The sequence below is a fragment of the Gopherus evgoodei genome, chromosome 24, assembly GCF_007399415.2.
Source record: "Gopherus evgoodei ecotype Sinaloan lineage chromosome 24, rGopEvg1_v1.p, whole genome shotgun sequence".
In the NCBI taxonomy this organism is placed as follows: domain Eukaryota; kingdom Metazoa; phylum Chordata; order Testudines; family Testudinidae; genus Gopherus; species Gopherus evgoodei.
This window is the reverse complement of record NC_044345.1, coordinates 5,142,138-5,161,272: the sequence shown is the minus strand read 5'-3', so window position 1 is coordinate 5,161,272 and position 19,135 is coordinate 5,142,138. Positions and strand designations below refer to the sequence as shown.

The 19,135-nt window shown below is 50.6% G+C and overlaps 2 protein-coding genes across 4 annotated transcripts; both read right to left on the bottom strand.

Moving 5' to 3' along the window:
• Positions 1-5,963: 5,963 nt before the first annotated feature.
• SSR2 (signal sequence receptor subunit 2) lies at positions 5,964-12,326 on the bottom strand. The gene is made up of 6 exons (XM_030542173.1): positions 12,255-12,326; positions 9,134-9,288; positions 7,942-8,040; positions 7,386-7,494; positions 7,100-7,177; positions 5,964-6,752 (listed from the first exon to the last, which is right to left on the bottom strand). Exons 2-6 carry the CDS (start codon positions 9,286-9,288, stop codon positions 6,642-6,644), a joined length of 552 nt encoding a protein of 183 aa, XP_030398033.1. The 5' UTR covers positions 12,255-12,326; the 3' UTR covers positions 5,964-6,641.
• Positions 12,327-14,590: 2,264 nt separating this feature from the next.
• TSACC (TSSK6 activating cochaperone) lies at positions 14,591-19,070 on the bottom strand. 3 transcript variants are annotated; one of them, XM_030542101.1, is made up of 5 exons: positions 18,837-19,070; positions 17,949-18,017; positions 16,877-16,906; positions 15,369-15,521; positions 14,591-14,983 (listed from the first exon to the last, which is right to left on the bottom strand). In XM_030542101.1, exons 1-5 carry the CDS (start codon positions 18,892-18,894, stop codon positions 14,775-14,777), a joined length of 519 nt encoding a protein of 172 aa, XP_030397961.1. In that variant the 5' UTR covers positions 18,895-19,070; the 3' UTR covers positions 14,591-14,774. The 3 variants fall into 3 exon arrangements, with proteins under 3 accessions (XP_030397961.1, XP_030397960.1, XP_030397962.1); XM_030542100.1 differs by lacking the exon at positions 18,837-19,070 and adding an exon at positions 18,506-18,660; XM_030542102.1 differs by lacking the exons at positions 16,877-16,906; positions 18,837-19,070 and adding an exon at positions 18,506-18,660.
• Positions 19,071-19,135: the final 65 nt, after the last annotated feature.

Here is a 19,135-nt window from a genome sequence, read left to right as displayed (position 1 = left end):
GCTTCCAGCCTCGCTTCTTCGCGACTTGCAGGTTCCTCCCCCGTCTCCTCGCTCACCCCGAATCAAACAGCCAGGACCCGCCCAGCGCTTCGGATCCTCCCCGCTGTTAACCCTTCACCCTCGGGGCCAGCTCCGCCTGCATCTCCTCCAGCCCTGCCCAGCCCCTCGCCTGCCCCTGCCCCTGCCCCTGCCCCAGCGAGGCTCACCCGAGCGCGGGCTGCGCCGGAAGGCAGAGACGGCCACCGCGGGAGCACCTCTGGTTCAGCAGCAAGCGGCTGCCTTTTGAAGGCTGCAAAATACCCAGGGTGCAGCCTGGACCAAAAAGAAAGAAAGAAAGAAAGAAAAGCTTCCTTGGAAGCAGCCTGGAGGGCGAGCAGGAGGCTGGGAATGCGGAAGTCCTGAGGTCTCATCCTGCCTCTGATTTTACTGGCTGGGTGCCTCAGTTTCCCCACCTGTGAGAAGGGGGCTGCCGTCACCTGCCTCCCTGGGATGTCAAGAATACTCTGTCTGTGAGGTGCTAGGGAATCTTCTTCGGGAGAGCCAGCAGAGACAGAGGAGCACCGCAGAGAAACTGGGCTCCCGCCTGGCAGGGTCCTGGAGCAGTGGTCCGTACAGCATGGACACAGCCCCGCGAGCCCAAGTCAGCTGGCATGGGCCAGCCACAGGCTTCTCCTTGCTGCGTAGACCTAACCTGACAGTCCCACAGCAGAGAGCAGCGATTCAATCAGACCTTGCTAAGCCGGGTGACCTGGGGAGAACAGGAGGTGTTGCAGAAATGGAGCAGACAGGGCCCAGCGTGGTACTAAGGGCAGGGGGGAGCGGCTTCCTGCAGATGGCAACTGAGATCTGCATCCCCACCCTGGCTGATAGTGCTCCCCAAAAGTGGTGCTTGTCTGGGGGAGCTCAGCTCCCCCCTGCAGTTGGGAAATTGGCTTCCCTGGAGCCAAGATCTGCAAACCAGTATGGCTTCCTCTGGGAGGTCAGAGAGCACTAAGCACTCACATGTCATGGTACACAGGGACAGGGAGGTGACCCCATGGTTAAAGCGGGAGAAGGATAAGCCAGGTCTCCTGGATTGAATTCCTGGCTGCAGTAGAGTGAGATCTACTGGGAAGAGCAGGAGTAGGCATCTGTTCCCAGCTCTGCCACTTACTCCCTGGAGGACTCTGGGGGTGACCTGTCTCCCGCTGGGGAAACTGCAGCTCAGAGAAGGGGTGACACCGAGCTACCTCCCCGGCTGGGCGAGGGGCTTCAGTCATGAGTGTGGGCAACACGCTCTGAGACCCTCCAGTGGAAGGCATGGGAGACCTAGGGCGAATTATCGCTGGCTGCCCCAGTGGCAGTCTCCAAAGCTCCCTCATGCAGGCTCAGCCCAGCCTGGCCAAGGGAAGGTGCGGGGCTGCGGCAGGTACACACAAGGCAGCTGGAGCCCCACCTGGGAGCAGTGATAAGAACGGCTTTGGGCAGGGCTGGACAGTGGAGCTGACACCTTTTGCCGCGGTGACTCAGGCCTCTACGACATCACCCTGCCCACACGATGCTGCCTTCTCCAAACAGTGGGTCCAGCCACCGCCTGCCTCCGAACCAGCTCCAAGCTCTGGGACTCTCCCTTCTTTGCCTTGTGGAAGCTTGTGTGTTAACTCTTCAACTGCCGCCAAGCACCCCAGGGACATGGGGAACAAGACAATGTACCTGCCACATCTGGATGGAGCAGGCTACCCGACAGAAGAGGCCTGGCTGGGTAGAGGATGGTAGTGGACCCCCAACCAGACCAACTGCATCAGATGTCAGATGCACGTGGCCAACTGCTTCATGCATTAGGTCCCTCAGGATAGGGGTGGGCTGTCGGATGGTCCAGGTCACTCCTGGGGAAGAGGGGGAATGAGGAACCTACCCTGGCCGCTAACATACCAGTTTAATTTCCAACCTTCCAAGCTAGGAGGAAGGTTTTTAAAGCTTGCAAAGCAGAGCCCTGCAGCGGGACTGGGATCCTGCCATAATAGCAGGGACAAGATTTAAAAATAGGCCCCTGGAGGGCTCTATGCACAAACAATTAAGGCTTTGTTCATTTTAAGCATCCCTGGTACCGCATCACAGCCCGGCTGGTCCTCAGGAACATTATTTGAGAGAGACGAGCACCCCCTACTGACCACACACATGTTGCAGCATCTGGCTGCTCTTCAGACAGTTCTAGCACTCATCCAGCTAGCCCTTATCTAGCATGAAAGGTTTCCCGAGCGAGAGCCACCAACAGGTCCTGGAGCTTGTACCTTGGCTCTGTCTGTGATCGTGCCCTTTCTTCCATATTCTGGCTAGTTCAGTAAACACAACCACAGCCTGTTAAGCAAACAGGTGACACCGGGACCTTTGTGCAGGTTTCCAAAGATGAGCCAGTTCTACCTGCAGGCTGTAGTAAGAATCAGGCCCAGTGCGAGGACAACAGGCCTGCACACTGCTTCGGAGGAGCCACAGCCACATGGAGAGCTGCGGAGAGGCCAGTGGAGTCTTCCAACCTCAGGATCCATTTTCAATCCAGCCTGGAGCAGGTGTAACGGAGCGGCAGGCATGGGCCAGCTCTACAATGGTCTTGGTGTGTCTCCCTCAAGCTTTAACACCTGAGCACCCAATATTTCAAGGGACACCATTGGGAACTGCTGGCACCCACTGACCCCTAGTGGACAAAGGCACCTTCATCCCTGAAGTCTCTATGTCCTGCTGCCATGACTGCAATTGGCCATCGATGGGGGTAGTCTCCACAGAGCCCATGTGCCTGATTTTCTCTCCAGTCCTTCCTTCCTCAGAGATGAGGTGAGGGGTGAACCCCCTTCTCCCCAGTGACCAGGCAAGGCCTACAGCTAGCCCCACAGACAACTCCTTATTTAGCTTGCATCTGTTCCTAGAATCATCTCATTGTGAGCAAATGCACCAGACTGTCCCCAAGGTGACAGTCTAAATACAGGGCACTCGGATTCAGTTTTCCCGTCTGTATGAGGAGAACACCCATCTCCTGGGGAGGGGGAAGGGAAGAGGGCAGAAAACACTAAGCTCCTGTCGTGGGAAGCACACCATACTACTACCCCATGTAGAGAGAGCTGCAAAATTCACACATTTTAGATGTAGGCAGTGTTATAGCCACACCAGTCCCTTCTCTTCACCAACAGCAGCTGGGCCAATAACAGATGACCTCACCCACCTTGTGTCTTTATAAATGTCAGACAGTTTGGTGGCAGGGATCATCTTTTTCTTCCATATTTGTACAGCACCTTGCATGCGATGGGGTCCCGATCAGTGATAGGGGCTCCTAGGTGCTACCACGATACCAATAAATAATGCTACCATTGTAAGGTCCTGGCTTGACAGCCTCACAGACGAAGGCTACACAGATCAGACAGGACCAGCGGTTCTCAAGGTCCTTCTAAACCAGAGGGTCTCAATCAGGGGCATGTGTATGCAGAGGTCTTCCAGGAGGTACATCAACTCCTCTAGATATTTGCCTAGTTTTATAACAAGCTACAGCAAAAACGCTAGCGAAGCAAGTACAAACTAACATTTCACACAATGACTTGTTTATACTGCTCTATATACTATATGCTGAAACGTTAAGTACAAGATTTATATTCCAATTGAGTTATTTTACAATTCTATGGTAAAAATGTGACAGCAAGCCCTTTTTCTGTAACAGTGAGCTGTGACACGGTTGTATTTTTAGGGCTGATTTTGTAAGCAAGTCGTTTTTAAGTGAGGTGGAACTTGGGGATGCGCAAGACAAATCAGATCCCTGAAAGGGGGACAGTCGTCTGGAAATGTTGAGAGCCGCTGTTCTAAGCAACCCCTCGCAGAATTTGAAAGGCAGCAAATAAAGCAACATGTGTGCAAGGTGTATCTGTTGGTTCTCACCTGTTTGCCTGCAATCCATCCTACCAGAGATCACCAGGACCAAGAGAGGCAGCTGCAAGGGTTGAGTAACAGTCTTCCCAAAGCCCAGGCTCACAAGGAAAGCTCCCTTGTTTGGGACACTCAATGCAAGGCAGGACAAAGCATTAGTGCTGGGAAGTGGGATGCGCCAGTTAGACCTGTTAGTTCAGCTTCTAAGGCCCCCCCCTCTTGCACACCCTTCGTGGAGCGGAGCCTTTGTTCAGTATTAGCATCAATGGTTTCCTTGATCCTGCCAATTGCAACACTCCTCAGTCAAAACAAAGGGTGAAACCGGTGGCGGCAGCGAGCAGTTGGGATGAGGGGGTGAGAAATCCTGCCTTGGAAACATTGTTCGTGTGACAAAGCTGCAGTGTTTGTTTCCAGCAGAGCCTGGGAGCTTGGGCCACCGACACGGAATTCTTGGATAACAAGACCGCTTTGCTCTGAGTGGCAAAAAAAAAAAAAAATCCTGCAGCTACTTTAGCAGCACCCATCAGGGTCCTGTTAGCAGAAGCCTGGTCGAAGGAGAAAAGAAGGTTCAGGGCTAGAAGGCAGGAGACCCCAGTTCTTCCCCCTCTGAGTGCTTGAGGCAAGTGACATCCATTTCTATGCCTCAGTTTCCCCATATGTGAAATGGGGATGGTTAATTCCAGTGAGGGAGGGACTGAAAGGTTTAATTCATGCATGGCCAAGTAGCTCTCTGCGATTCTCATTTGGAAGAGGCTGGAAAGAAATTGGTGCAGATTAAATTGAATCGCATGTGTGTGAATTTAGAGCTGCTTTGACAGCCCTGCAGACCAAAGGCTTCTTTGCCCAGAACAGGCTGTGCAGTAGCAACAGGGCAAACTGCTCGCTACACGCTGCCCTTACGAATGGGCCTCAGACCCGGCCAATCCCTGCATTCTCTTCTGAGGTTGCCAAAAAACACCCACTTCTATTCCCCCCCAACCCAAGGTCACGTACACCCATCTCCAATGGGGACCTGTGTTGTGGTTTGCCTGGCTTACATTAATCTGTTCTCACTGCCCAAGGCCAGTCAGGGCCCACTCCACCACCAAATCAAGGCCGATATCTCTAGAAGGGCAATTCCAAGAACTGGCTTGTAAGAAGTCACTTCACTGCAGGAGGGCACAGGTAAGCTTCAAAATGGACCTGAAGCACAAGAGGGCAGCAGGGCCACCAGGGGAACCTCGCAGGCCTGGTTTTCACTTATGAAAATCTTTTTCATTTGAAAAAAATAAGTCCCACTGCTGGGGCTCCTACTCTAAATCTTCTATAATTATAAGACGACAGCAAGCAGTTTGGGAAAGCAGGTGCCTCCTGCCTTTGCTGGAAGCTAGGCTCCAGAGGACAGCACCTTAGGCAGGGCAGCTCAAAACTCATCAGAAGCCAGCGGCCAATACACAAAGGTACAGAGAGCTGAGCAGGTACAGCAGACCCACTTCAATTTTCTCTCAGCTCTTGAGGGCTGTAAACGTGTTTTCTCTAGACTCATCCAAGCTAATCCACTCCCTGGGGCAAATGAAGTGTTATGGGCCACACATTCTGCAGTGCTTTGGACACCAGATGTTTCAAAACTTCGTGTCAGCCAGCATGGTACTGAGCACCCAGCACTGGGCTGAGAGCTACGAGGATCTGGGTTCTATTCCTGGCTATGCAGCTTTGGGCAGGTCACTTACCGTTGGTAGGGCTGTTTCTCTCCCATTCCGTGTCTTAGAGTTTAAGCTCTTTGGCAATGTCTAGTCTAAGAAAAGTAGACTGTTCAAAGTGCCTCATCTACATTGAGTTTTAGTTCTAACATGTGGCAACTGCTCGCGAGGAACCCTGGAGGGAGGGTTGGAGTAACCCTCAGTAGGATTTTAACACGCGTTAAACCCAGACCATTAATCCTAGTGAAGACAAGGGCTTGGTATACTCTTTCAGCTGGATCTGCCAGCTGCTGGTGCATACAGACAGAGCCTCCACACCCACTGGATTTACTGTAGTTCTAGGTATGGCTCCTGAAACCCAACAGTTCGACTGTGGGACTTACTGGTAGGAGAAGAGACTCACTCTGTGGTGTTCATTTTATTATAAAACCCTTGGTGCGTACAGTCACACACGTCTCAACAGAGTAATCAGAAAAACGGCGGTCAATTGCTTACCAAAATATAACAACGTAGCCAACATTCTCTCTAGAGCAGGCATCTTTCTATGGGGGTTCACAGGCCACTGCTTGGCTGAGAGGGAACGGCACTAATAAACCTGCATAGAAAGGAGGTCTCCATTACCGTCACTCGATCAATCCTCTCAGTGACAGCTGTAAGAAGCATAAAATGCTGGGGAGCGAGGGTGATGGGCTGATCCAAGATCAAGGCGGATTGTGGCGTGAAGAGATCTGGCCACATACGACTGGCATTCGGCAAGCAGGGGTGATGCCACCGATGCTGCAGAAAGGCTCTCAGCCCCACACTCCTTGGGCGTTATTAGCATTCTTGTACAGCGGCTGCATCTGGAGCTTAATTACAACAGAACCGGAGAGGTATTTGCTCCAGATCTGCTGAGAAAGGGTTAAAAAAAACCTCGAGAAAGCGACCGGCCACAAGAATTATACAAATCCCGCCCCTGCCAGCACTGAACCGGTGGCCCAGTCACTCGATTTGGAGGGTTGATTGCTGCTACATTGAGTACACTGTAATTCTAAGTGGGGTTCCTGAGCTCTGGGGGCTGGCTGCATTTGGCTTTCCTCAGTTCTTCTTGGTCTTGGGGGTATCGTATTTTCTCTTGCTCGAGTACCACAGCAGCAGAGGGATTCCGATGGAGGGAAGGGTCATCACTCCAAAAGCTGCCCAGTCGAGCTGGCAGAAGGAGAAAATCCATTAGAAGTAGAGTTGAGATGGGTTATGCACAGCTGAACTCCCAGCTTCTCATACCTGAGCGCGCCCCGCCCAAGCGTTTTGATCCCAACCCTACAACACAGGCTCATTCCTAGAAGCGAGTCTAACGGCCCATGATGAATTAATTTTCACTCTTCTTGCAAGATTTTGCTGAAGTTGCCCCAAAAACTTGCTTCCCAGGTGGCTTTTAATTTAGTGCCTGGGCTTCTGCTTTCACGCCACGAGCCAGCACGCACGAAAAAGGCCAATGCTGATTTGAACTGTACAGTCACTGTGAGAAAATGGATTACTGGTTTAATGGTACTTACAAAGTGAGGGGAAAACCTCCTGTCAAACTCTCTCTGAGCCAGGATTCCTCCCTGCCCAGGGGCACTGGTGAAGCCAACCTGAAACAGGGGGAAAAGAATTAGTATTTGCCCGCTGTTCCTGGCACTGCAGGCGCTGCGTAGCAAACACTACATGAGGAGAGAGAGACACACTCTATCATCCCTCTATGGCTGTGTCTAGGAGCACACACTGTGCATCTCGGCTGTGAGATCTACCATAAGGATCCTGTACATGATCAAGCTCACAAGAAAGGTAGTAGCCACTCACCACAACCTGCCCTCCCTCCTGTGCCAGGTACGTGATGGTAGCTGAGGTGAAGTTGAAGTAGCCAGCTTTGAGGGGCCTCAGGACCACAGTGTGAGATACGTTGCTGGCTCTGGGTAGCAGATGGTTAAGGAAACAAATTGCATTTTGTTCCAGGGGGAGCAAGACTCAAAACACAGGGAGGGGGGTCTAACCAGCAGGTTTGAAATCTTAAAACCACCTTCAACTACAGATTCAGACCCTTACAGGGACAACTCATCTATTCCTCCTTCCGTGACAGATAAATGGAGTTCCATGCAATTTAATGTGAGGGGCGGCCATGTGTTGTGAGACCCAAGAACTAGTTCTTGTTTGCAAGGACACTAGAGATCCCAGGGCACTTTATTGGGATTTGCCCTCGGAGCCTTAGCCAGAAGCCAGGTGCGCTTGCATTTCAGGGATGATGCATGGAGTTGGAAGTGTCCTGGTATCCTTGGGCATCAGAAGGGACAAGGCGGAGCCCAAGAATAGACCCAGGACATGGCATGAGGGGAGATTGTTTCGAACTGCAAAAAGATACGGAGCAATCCTGTCCCACTTGACGTTAAGCATTCCAGAGACAATGCCAAAATCTTCCGGGGGGAAAGAATCATCCGACAACTCCACATCCAAAGCTGCACTAAACACAACAGAGAGGGGGGTCATGAACAGAGCCTGGGGTATGCATTAGTGGGTTAGACTAGATGATCCTGGTGGTGCCTTCTAACCCTATGATGCTACAGGCTGGTTCACAAACAGGGAAAAGTTCAGTGCTAGCTGCTGATCTGGAGTAAAAAGTCACAGAGATGAGAGGTAGAAGGAAGACAGCATCAAGAAGAAATGACTGCCGAGCAGGACGAGCTGGATCTGGGGCATAAGAGGGAAGAGCTGAGAGGAGCCATGAAGCAGAGGACAAGGAATGGGCTGTGGAAAGAGCCCGGGAAGCCAATGGAGGTCTATGCATGTGAGGAAGGGAGCCCTGCATTGAGGATACAAGTGACAGGAAAGGAAGGTGATTTTCAACTGCAGCATTCTGGACACCAGTAGATGATGATGCAGTCAAAGATGCACATGAAGAAGGCAGGGACCAGGGCTGGAGCAGAGAGGAAAGGGTCAACAGGGGGATTAGAGAGTGGAGTGCCAGAACTTGGTAAGAGCTTAAACATGAGCTTTGGGGGCGAATGGGAGATTGAGAGAGAAAGAGAGAGAAGCTACGGAGTCTAAAACAGCAACACAATGAACACTGATTTGCTCCCATATGCATAAATCCACTGAGAGCCTTTCACAGCCTCCAGAATCACAATCCTCCCCCACATCCCAAAAAACCCCTGCACACTTAGTCTCATTACCCTCAAAGCCATGTATAATGCTCCTTCCCAAGTGGGCCTGAGAGGGGGCTCATACACTGCAACTCCACTCCTACTCAAGTCAACAGTCCTATGGACTCCAGAGAGAACAGAGTCATTTTAACAGCGGTAACAGAAAACCTTAGGTGACCACAGTGGACCCTTCTGGACTTGTAATCTATGAATAGAGATTCTTCCCCTCTATTTGCTCCTGCCCCCAGAGGGGATTTGGGAGGAGTAAGGGAGGAGCTTGAGAAAGGTTTTTACTCTAGATGTCTCCCTCCTCCCCGAGCTAGTGAAACACACACCGCAGAGACACACCTCTAATACTCCGTGTCCTTCAGGGCCAGCCACCTGATAGGTACCAAGAACACAGACCAGGCTTACCTGGAGCCAACATTGTAGATGTTGTACTGCAGAGTCAGGTCCTTGCCCTCCACCGCATATCTGTTTAACAGAGATTTAGAGGCGAGTAGCCTGGCTCCCTCCTCGCTGTGAGCAACAGACAGCAGGGCAAACACAGCAAGAGCTAATAGCTTCATCTGGAAGGAGAAAATATTCACTGTTAATGCCCGAGTTTCTAAAGAGGAAAAATTGGAGGTGGTGGCCTTCTGGAGGAGGCAGTAGTAGACAGCAGAATAGATACATAAGTGCAGTGTGTTATGAAGCACAGGCAGCTGCGTGGTTTCAGACATTGTTCACGAAAGCATCATATCATGGAGGAGGGAGGGATCAGTCTCGTTCAGTATGGCGCCAGTGCAATTGCATCTGTAATATTTTGGACACTTCTCTACCAGAATGAGACAACTGCAAAGCAATGACCTGATACAGGGTTTCTTTTTCCCTGGCTGCTCTGTGACTGTGTGGTAAATGTATTAAAGAGACAGGATGAGCACTGTAATACCTTTAATTGAACCAATGCCCGTTGGTCCAATAAAATATATTATCTTACCCACCGTGTCTTTCTGATATCCTGGGACCAACATGGCTGCAACAACCCTAGTCTATTTACTGTTATTTAACATCATTTAAGCCATTGAAAGCATTAGGACACTCATTTTGTAATGACAAGAAGCTTCTACAAACAGAATCATAGAATATCAGGGTTCGAAGGGATCTCAGGAGGTATCTAGTCCAACCCCCCGCTCAAAGCAGGACCAACCCCAACTAAATCACCCCAGCCATGGCTTTGTGAAGCCAGGCCTTTAAAACCTTTAAGGATGGAGATTCCACCACCTCCCTAGGTAACCCATTCCAGTGCTTCACCACCCTCCTAGTGAAACAGTGTTTCCTAATATCCACACTAGACCTTCCCCACTGCAACCTGAAACCATTGCTTCTTGTTCTGTCATCTGCCACCACTGAGAACAGCTGAGCTCCGTCCTCTTTGGAACCCCCCTTCAGGTAGTTGAAGGCTGCTATCAAATCCCCCCTCACTCTTTTCTTCTGCTGACTAAATAACCCCAGTTCTCTCAGCCAATCCTCATAAGTCATGTGCCCCAACCTCCTAATCATTTTTGCTGCCCTCTGCTGGACTCTCTCCAATTTGGCCACATCCCTTCTGTAGTGGGGGGACCAAAACTGGACCAATACTCCAGCTGTGGCCTCACCAGTGCCGAATAAAGGGGCAGAATCACTTCCCCAGATCTGCTGGCAATGCTCCTACTTATTCCGCCCAATATGCTGTCGGCCTTCTTGGCAACAAGGGCACACTACTGACTCATATCTAAGACCAGACAAAACCTTTCTGCTATTTCTCCTTTGAAATCCAGTGGAAACAATTTAACACACTCCGCAACAACATTCCCCTGCAGTGTCTGCAAACAAACACTGCAGCATTGTGCTAGCACTTGAGAATTGCAACTGACTAGAAATAACCTTGAAAATGACTAGCCTATATTCAGATGAGAAAAACACAAATGGCTTAAAGGTTTGTTTTTTAAAGTCATCAATTTAATATCAGCTGTTAGCAGTAGAACAGAGAACATGTTATTTAAGACAGTGTTAACTTGAGGGCCCATGTATTTCATATCTTTACTCTCACACACAAATATTCAAACACCAGTCCGCTCCCATCCAAACGCTGTTTGGTTGCAGACCCTTCCAAAGTGCACACTCCTTTTCTTCAGCTCTGGCACAAACCACTTCTTCCCAGACAAAAAAAAGGTGAGAGAGCTCTGTCCTGATGATCTGACACCCCACTCACTCCACTAAGCTCCTATCAGGCCTTTGGCTTTCTGTGCTCATCCTCTCTTTTGACAGCTGATAACCAGACCTTGCTGATCTAGCCTGAAATCATAGCCAATATAAATACCTGTCCATAGGTCTCTCAGGAAACCTCTCATCCTGTAGGTTCTGAGATTTCTAGGCTACAGAGCCATGGCCTTCCCTAGCCACAACAAAGTCTTGAGCAATTGGCTACTACAGTGATTCCTAAACAGTGGTCTTAGATCACAGAGCCCTTCCCAGTGGCTTGTGAAATTATATTTTGATAACCAGGTAGTGAAGCGGCTGGGTCTGGGAAAAGACCCATCTATTCTAACACATACAGGACAACAGCATGAAAAGGCTGGAGAAACTGTGATCTACCTTAAATGAAAGTATGAAAAGGGGGCTAACTGCAGCTCTTTCACTCCCATCTCCTGCTCAGCCCCTGTACAGGGCACAGTCTTTTCCCACCACCTCCCCCTGCAGCCACAGATCATTGCTTCCTTATGCGCAGTATGCGTTCTGCCTGTCCCCAGCTCTGCGGCACACACAGCTCCTTCTACCAGGAAGCATTAGGCCCTGGCTGCTACTCTCAGCCACGTGGCTCCATGTCCATGGCATTTCTGGAGCCAGAACAGGCAGCAAGTCAGGAACCCCACAGCCTGATTATAGGCTGCCTGGAGAACTTCCCTAGCTGCCTTTCCTCCACGGAGCGCTGACGTGTCAGAGACCTCCCCTATGTACTTCCACAGCCCTCCCCACGGTCATCCAAACCTTCCTCCCCCCTCAGACCCCCCAACTGCAACATTCCCCCCACCATCCACCATCCCCTGGGCTCCCCTCCAACCCCCACCTTCCCCCCTACCCGCACAGCTCCCCCCAACCACCGTCCCCTGGGCTGCCCTTCAAACCTTCCTTCCCCCTCAGGCTCCCCAACCGCCGTTGCCCTCCAGATACCCCCAACCACGGCCCCCGGGGCTCCCCTGCAAGCCTTCTTCCCTCCGCAGACCCCCCCAACCCCCACCTTCCTCCCCAGCCGCCATCTCCTAGGGTCGCCTCCAAACCTTCCTTCCCCCTCAAACCCCGCCAACCCCCACCACCCTCCGGACCCCATGACTCCCCCAGAACCCCTCCTCCCTCCTCAGCGCCCCCAACCCCCACCACCCTCCGGATCCCCGGACCCGTGTCCCCCCTTCCCCGCACGGCTCCCCGGGGCACCGCACCCCCCAGCCCCCGACCCGCTCTAACGTCTCGCCCCCGGCCCGACCCAGAAGCCCGCGGGGTCCCCGGCCCCTCTCACCGCTGCGGCCCGGCTCGCCCTGCGGCACCGGAAGCCAGAGTCAGCACGAAGCGCCCGGAAACCCGCCTCCGCCCCGGGGCACGCTGGGAACTGGAGTCCGCTTCCGGCGCCGCCGCGGCGGGCTGGCAGGGGAGGGAGCTCAGCGCGCATGCGCACGCCCCAGCTGTGTCCAAGCGCGAGGCTCCCGGGGGCCGGGCCAGCAGAGTTGCAAGGGTGAAGCTGGCTTGCAGGCAGCCTGCTGTGCTTTGCATCTTGCACACTCCCAAGTTCGCAGCTCCGCCTTCCCATCCCCCGAGAGGGCTGCACAGGCTGGAACCTAGACTGCAGCTCTACCAGCCACATGCCCGAAGGTTGCATCAGCAGGGCCTGACTGTGCCAGTGCTCGTTTACACCATCTCCCCTCCGTGGGTACAGGAGCTGTCTTCGGAGAAGCTGCTTCTCTCCCGAGCCTCAGACCTCTGTGCATCACTGGCTCTGTGCCTCTCTCCACCCATCAGATGGGAAACCTCTATTGTTCCATGGTCTCTTCATTTCTCTCTCCCATTATTATCTGGTTCACATATTCCATAGGTTGGTAGGGTATCTTTTGCATGTACAGAACCCCATCTGTGTTGTTGTCTATCCAAGGTACTTACCTGGCTCCATCACTATAGTAGCTGAGCATCTCACAGTTTTTAGTGTATTTCTTCTCACACCCACTGTGGCATGGCAGCACTATTTCCCCCATTGTATAGATGGGAAACTGAGGCACAGAGGGGGGCTGGGGACATACCCAATGTTATGCAGTACAGATAGGAATAGATGCCACAACTGAGCCCTCTCTTCACTGGACCACACTGCTCCTGATTGTGTTTGAAGCTAAGTTAGCTGGAATCATTCTTAAACAGAGTTCATATGGGGTTCAAAGCCCAGTGCAGCTGGCCTGTGCATCCTGAGGTCTGAGCAGCCGCCCTCCCCAGGCTTCTAACCTTGCCTCACAGTAGAGCTATAGGTGGGGAACATAGAAACCTAATGCTCCTCCTGTTTCAATTCCTGTTGAGGATGGTGCTGCCTTAAGGGAAGGGAACAGCCATCTGTGTGCGTATCCTTTTTCTACAAAGTTTATATTTAATCAAAATAGAATCTCAGGTGATAAGTACATTGTATTTGTCTTTCAGTTTGCACCTGACCACACAGGACACCGCAGGATCCTGCCAGCATTGCTAACTGGATCTGGCTGGAAAAGATTAAAGGGCTTTGCCCACTCATGGGGGCAGCTGGCTGCTTACTTCCACTATGGTGTGATCTGAGGGTGCTCAGCACTTTTAAAGAGCAGGCCCCTCAGCCATGCTTCATGTTCTCTATCTCTGATACTTAAGTCCCAGGGGAGGTAAGTGGAGAGGAATCTTCTCATTAACATTGGGATCCCCTGATGAAATGAACTACCCAGCTGTAATGTGGTGGTGAGATGGTTGCACAGACATGGGGCCTCATCCCATATTGCCCTCTACCTCATGTATTCATTCACACCAGTACCAAGTAGGTGTGCAACACTCATTTGGTAGTTTTACACCCCCACTGCACATGTATAAAAGACTACACAAGATGCAGGGTGCCAGAGAACCAGCCAGCCCTCTTGCATCCAGCCAGAAGACACACAATCAAGGCCAAAGCAGATAACAGAGCACAGCATCATGACTGGCTTCTAATGAGGAAGCCTCAGCTGGGGAGAGACGGTGAACCTGACTGTCAGTCACACTCAGGTCCCTTTGTGCTGCTCTGGCAGCACAGAGGGACCTTAAAATGAGCAGAACCAGCTCCCTGGGAACAGGGCTGCCCAGAGGATTCAGGGGGCCTGGGGTCTTCGGCGGCGGAGGGCCCCCGCTTCGGCAGTAATTTGGTGGCAGGGGGTCCTTCAGCTCTGGGACCCACGGCCAAAGTGCCCCACAGTCCCGCAGCGGGGGCTCCCTGCCGCCGAATTGCCACCAAAGACCTGGCACTTCGGTGGTGGATCCCGGAGCGGAAGGACCCCCCGCTGCTGAATTGCTGCTGAAGACCCGGAGCGGAAGAAGCTCCGGGGGCCCCGGAAAACTCACGGGCCCCAGGCCCCCGGAGGAGTGAAGGACCGTGCTCTGGAGGCCCCGAAAAACTCTCGTGGGGAGCCTGGGGCAAATTGCCCCACATGCCCACCCCCCCTCTGGGTGGCCCGGCCTGGGAATCCTCCCTGTGCAGGAGCTACCCCAGCTGGTATGGGGCTTGAATAATGGTTCTGTATCCACCCTACTCCCTGTCTCCAGTGGAGGAGGCATGGCTGGAACATACTGCAAGGGAGGAGCCCTGAGGAAAACTCACACAAAGTATTTACAATAGTTTTACTTCCAAGCAGCACCTCTAGCAGAGCCCTATCAGTTGTCATGGTAACACAAACCCCAATCCTGTAGCTATACACTTGATAGCCAGCGCCAGAGTGAACGCAAAGGAGACGAGGCCGCAGAGATGAGACTATGGGAATCAAAGCTAGTCACCAAACCTATGGCTATGTTAGGTGGGGGAGGAGACTGAGCTTTGCAGGCCCTCCTGGTCTCTCTGCTCCTTCCTCTTCTCCTCGTCGCTAGCCAGAAGCAAGTTCATGGATTCCTGCAAGCCTTCCAGGATGCTCAGCTGTGTCAGAGCGATCTGGGTTTGGATCTGGATGTTGTTGTGCATGCACTCCAGTAGGCCGTAGCATTCCTGTGGCTGATGATCAGGGGCTGGAGAAAAAAGGAGCAAAGCGCTGTTTGGTTTTCCCCTTCCTCAAATGCTAAGTGATTCATAATTCTATTGAAATTTTGCCTGTTTATAGAGACTTGCATTCCAGAACCTCACTGTGCTGTGCCACAGCCCAGTGCACAGGGTATTATCCCCATTTTACAAATGGGGAAACTGAGGCACCAAGCAGGGAAATGATTCGCCCAAGGTCACACAGACCTGGGAATAGATCCTAGGAGTCCCTGACTTCTAGTGCCTTGTCCTAACCACTAACCCTTGCTCTTGCCCAGAACCAGGATAAACTCCAGAAGTCCTGACTCCTAGCCCCCTACTCCTTACCGCTAGAGAGGACTGCCTTTCCGAAGCTGGGGTGGTTCCAACACTTACTGAATTTTTTCTGTCCTTTCCTTGAAGCCTGGGCACAGAGTAGACCTGGACTGGGCCTCCGTTGGGAAGATGGAAGCTCAAGAAAGCTGGGAGAAGGTTTGGCAGGACATAGCTTCTTAAAAGAAGAGGAAGGGCCTTCGAAGTTATCCTCTCCTATCAAAAAAAGACTTTGTATTACAAGGATGTTTTTCACTATTGATTAATAATCCCTAGCTCTTGTATAGCATTTTTCTTCAGTAGGACTCCAAGCACTTTACAAAGGAATCGAGTATCATTATCCCTTTTACAGCTGTGGAAACTGAGGCACAGAGCGTCAAAGTCCAAGGTCACTCAGCAGGTTGGGGGCAGAGCCAGGAGTAGAACCCAACTCCCGAGTCCCAGTCCATCTACTCATCCACTAGGCTAATAGACTTACTATGTAGCATATTATGGATCTATTCCTTGTTACTTACACTAGTGCAAAACACCACTATTCTGATCCGGTAGCATTTTACAGCAGCTTCGCACAGGTGAAAATGATGACAAAAGATGCAGGGCGATGAAAAAATCAGGCTTTAGTTCTTAATGCTGCTTTGTAGACATTAGCCAATTAATCCCTACCCCAGCTCCATGGAGAGAGGAATCCTGATAATTTTACAGAAGGGGAAATTGAGGCATAGAGGATGACATGATTTGCCCAAGGCCACACAGCAAGTCGGTAGCAGAGCCTGGATCGGAATCCAGGAGTTCTGACTATGCAGTCAGAAGCTCTAGCCACAATATCATACTGCCTCTCAGGTAATGTGTAGGACATACCATGGATAAAATACAGTTTTATATATATTCCCTTTTTGGGGGGTTGTTTTCTGTTTAAAAGACAAACGGGGTTCCCTAATAGAAATCACCCATTCTCAGAGTGCTGGACCTGCTTTGACGTGTTATCAAAATGATATAGCAATATATTATTTATTTTTAAGAGAAGCCATACCTATACGAAAGTTAACCATTTTTGCCAGCAACCTCTATACTGAAATATATTAAAAACTGTGTAAGTTTTGTTCTTGGTGCACACAGAGAAAATACTATTTTGCTGAGGTTTGTGAAAATAATAACCAACTGATATAACTGTTGCTAGAAACTAGGTACACATTTCCAACAACCTCGGATAGCAAGTACAGATTGCATTGGAATGGAAATCTTAGGGTAAGAATGACACAAACTAATTTTGGAGAGTTTTGGGACCACGGTCAAAGCCAAAGGTATATACACACACTTCAGCAGTGAATTATATTTCCAGAACAATCCATGCTGCTGGTTGTATCACCAGCTTGATGAAGTGGTAAAGTATTTAACTCTCATCTTTCTGTATTTGGGCAGATTGATCTTTGCCTAACACTCCTGGGTTAACACATTTGGTTGACTGTGATTATTTGATGTCCTATTGTTAAAAGAACCTAATCTTAAAGTAACAATCATTACAGTAAAAGTAGGTATAAAGATTGGGGATTCCAGACTGGGGAAATACATACGTGGGCTTTGAGTGGATCGTCTCACTGTGTCTGCAAAAGAAACGACTGTTACCATTTTTGTATTGATGGGATAACAAGACTCAGAAGGAAGAGTTCTGCTGCTGCTCTGATATCTTTTCTTTGCAATGAGCCCTTCAAAACCGAGTGTCTTTATTGACACTAAACTGCCTTACACTACTCTGCCTGTGCAAAGGGATGTTACTTTATGATTTATGGCCCCTTTATACTGCCAGAGAGGTCCAATGGGGTTTTAGGGTAAATGAGAATAATAATCCTTAGTTCTAATCTTGAATTTATCATCATCAGATCTCAAAGTGCTAACAAAAGGAGGATAATATTATCCCCATTTTACAGATAGGGAAAGTGAGGTACAGGGAGAGGAAGTGACTGGCCTAAGGTCACCCAGCAGGCCTGGCAGAGCTGGTAACAGAACCCAGGTCATCTCGGACCTAGACCAGTGCTCTAGTCACTAGGCAACACTCTCCTATCTGCTTTTCATGAAAGTTAGGGATCTGTTTCTATAAGATACTGAGCACCCTCCACTCCCTGCAGAGCTCAGCACCCTTCGGAATCAGACCCTCACAGTACTGTCTGTACAAGCAAAGATTTGCTACAATATCCCCTTCTCTTCTTCTGTTGTGCTATGTATCTGTCATCATTCAGCCCTTTGCGAGCTGCATTTCAGTGGCGGTGTGTATAGTATACATACAATAATATGTTGCACCTAACTTCTCCAAAGCAGTGTCCTCAACCCAGCCAGCAGCACCTATGCATAACCCTAATGCCATGCAAATGACATATACTCATAGCAGGAATTATGTTATATGAAGTTGTAGTACAATCAGCATGCATATTATTTATTATTTGTATTGCAACAGAACCTAGGAGCCTCACTCATGGACCAGGACTGCATGGAGGCAGGAGCTGTACAAATACAGAACAAAAAGTTGGACCCTACCCCAGAGGGCTTATGTTTTGGCATGGGGAGCATTTATGTCAATTTCACTGCAAAAATTCCAATTTGGCCTTTAAAGGTTGGCTTGTGTCTGAAGTAGAAATGCATTCAGCATACTTTTCCAGTGTTGTTTTTCTTCCTGAGCATCTGTTTCTGGCTCCATCTGATGAGGAACAGAGCTTGTGCCTATGGAAAAGAAAGAGCTATGTTATCCAAGGGAATATTTTAAAGGAAGGAAGTTGGAAACACACAGACTAGAATGTAACTTTCTTCTTGGCTGTGTGTGCTAGCTAGAGACCTATACTGTATTCTTTCTTTTTAAACCGTGGTGGTTAAAAAGAATGAAAAAAATTAGACTATACAAAGACATGTTATATCGTAATAAAGCTGTGACCACTTGGAACTTTACAGTAGCAGGTATACAGGCGATTTACACCATTTAAATAGGTGGCTAGAGTTCAAACTCTCTGCTCCAAATGCACAGGTCCTTCACTTTGAGGCTCAAGGAGAATCTTCATTAGATTATAGCAGTATAGGGCCTCTGGCACACAACCTGCCAGTTCTATTTCCATCCACAGTGGACTATGGCAACATATGCGTTGGCTGATTCATAGTTATGTTAACACTGAGAGAGAGAGAAAAAACACATTTACAAGTCAAGAACTCAGTCTTACAGGGGCAATGGCTGTTTTTGCTCCATAAGTCCCAGCTGCACTGTGTATAGAGGGCAGCTGGGGTGAGGTGGTCAGTGAGTGGCATCCAACACAGCACTGGCCCCCAAAGATAATATGCATCTAGGCCCCATGTTGTGCATGGTAGGACAGGTCATATGGGCCAACATGGCTCATTAACAAACTACAACTCCCATGATGCCCCAGTGTGAGGGAGCCGCTGGGTAAGACTACAATTCCCAGCATGCCTCGGTGGAAGGGACTGGGACTCCTAGGGTCCTCCAGAGCGGCGAGAGCCAGCAGCCTGGCGCTTTCTGCTCTCTTCCCCACTCGCCTCTATAGCCGAAATCCGAACGCAACGGACGCAGCCCACGCTCCCCGTTTCTGTCCATCCAACCGCTGCTTGGAGCTTCTACGCATGCGCCTCACCACGACCCTGGGCACTGCGCATGTGTGAAATCACCTCGTCCGAATAATCGCGCAGGCGCGGTCTCCCGACTTTTGGAAGCGCATGCGCACTATTCCTCTCCCAACAGCGGCCGTTCCAATCGAGGCCCCACGCGCTGGGAGTCACCGCTCAACCGAGCTTTTGGTGAAGTGTGGGGGGGCGGGTCCTACATGTGAGGTCCTGTA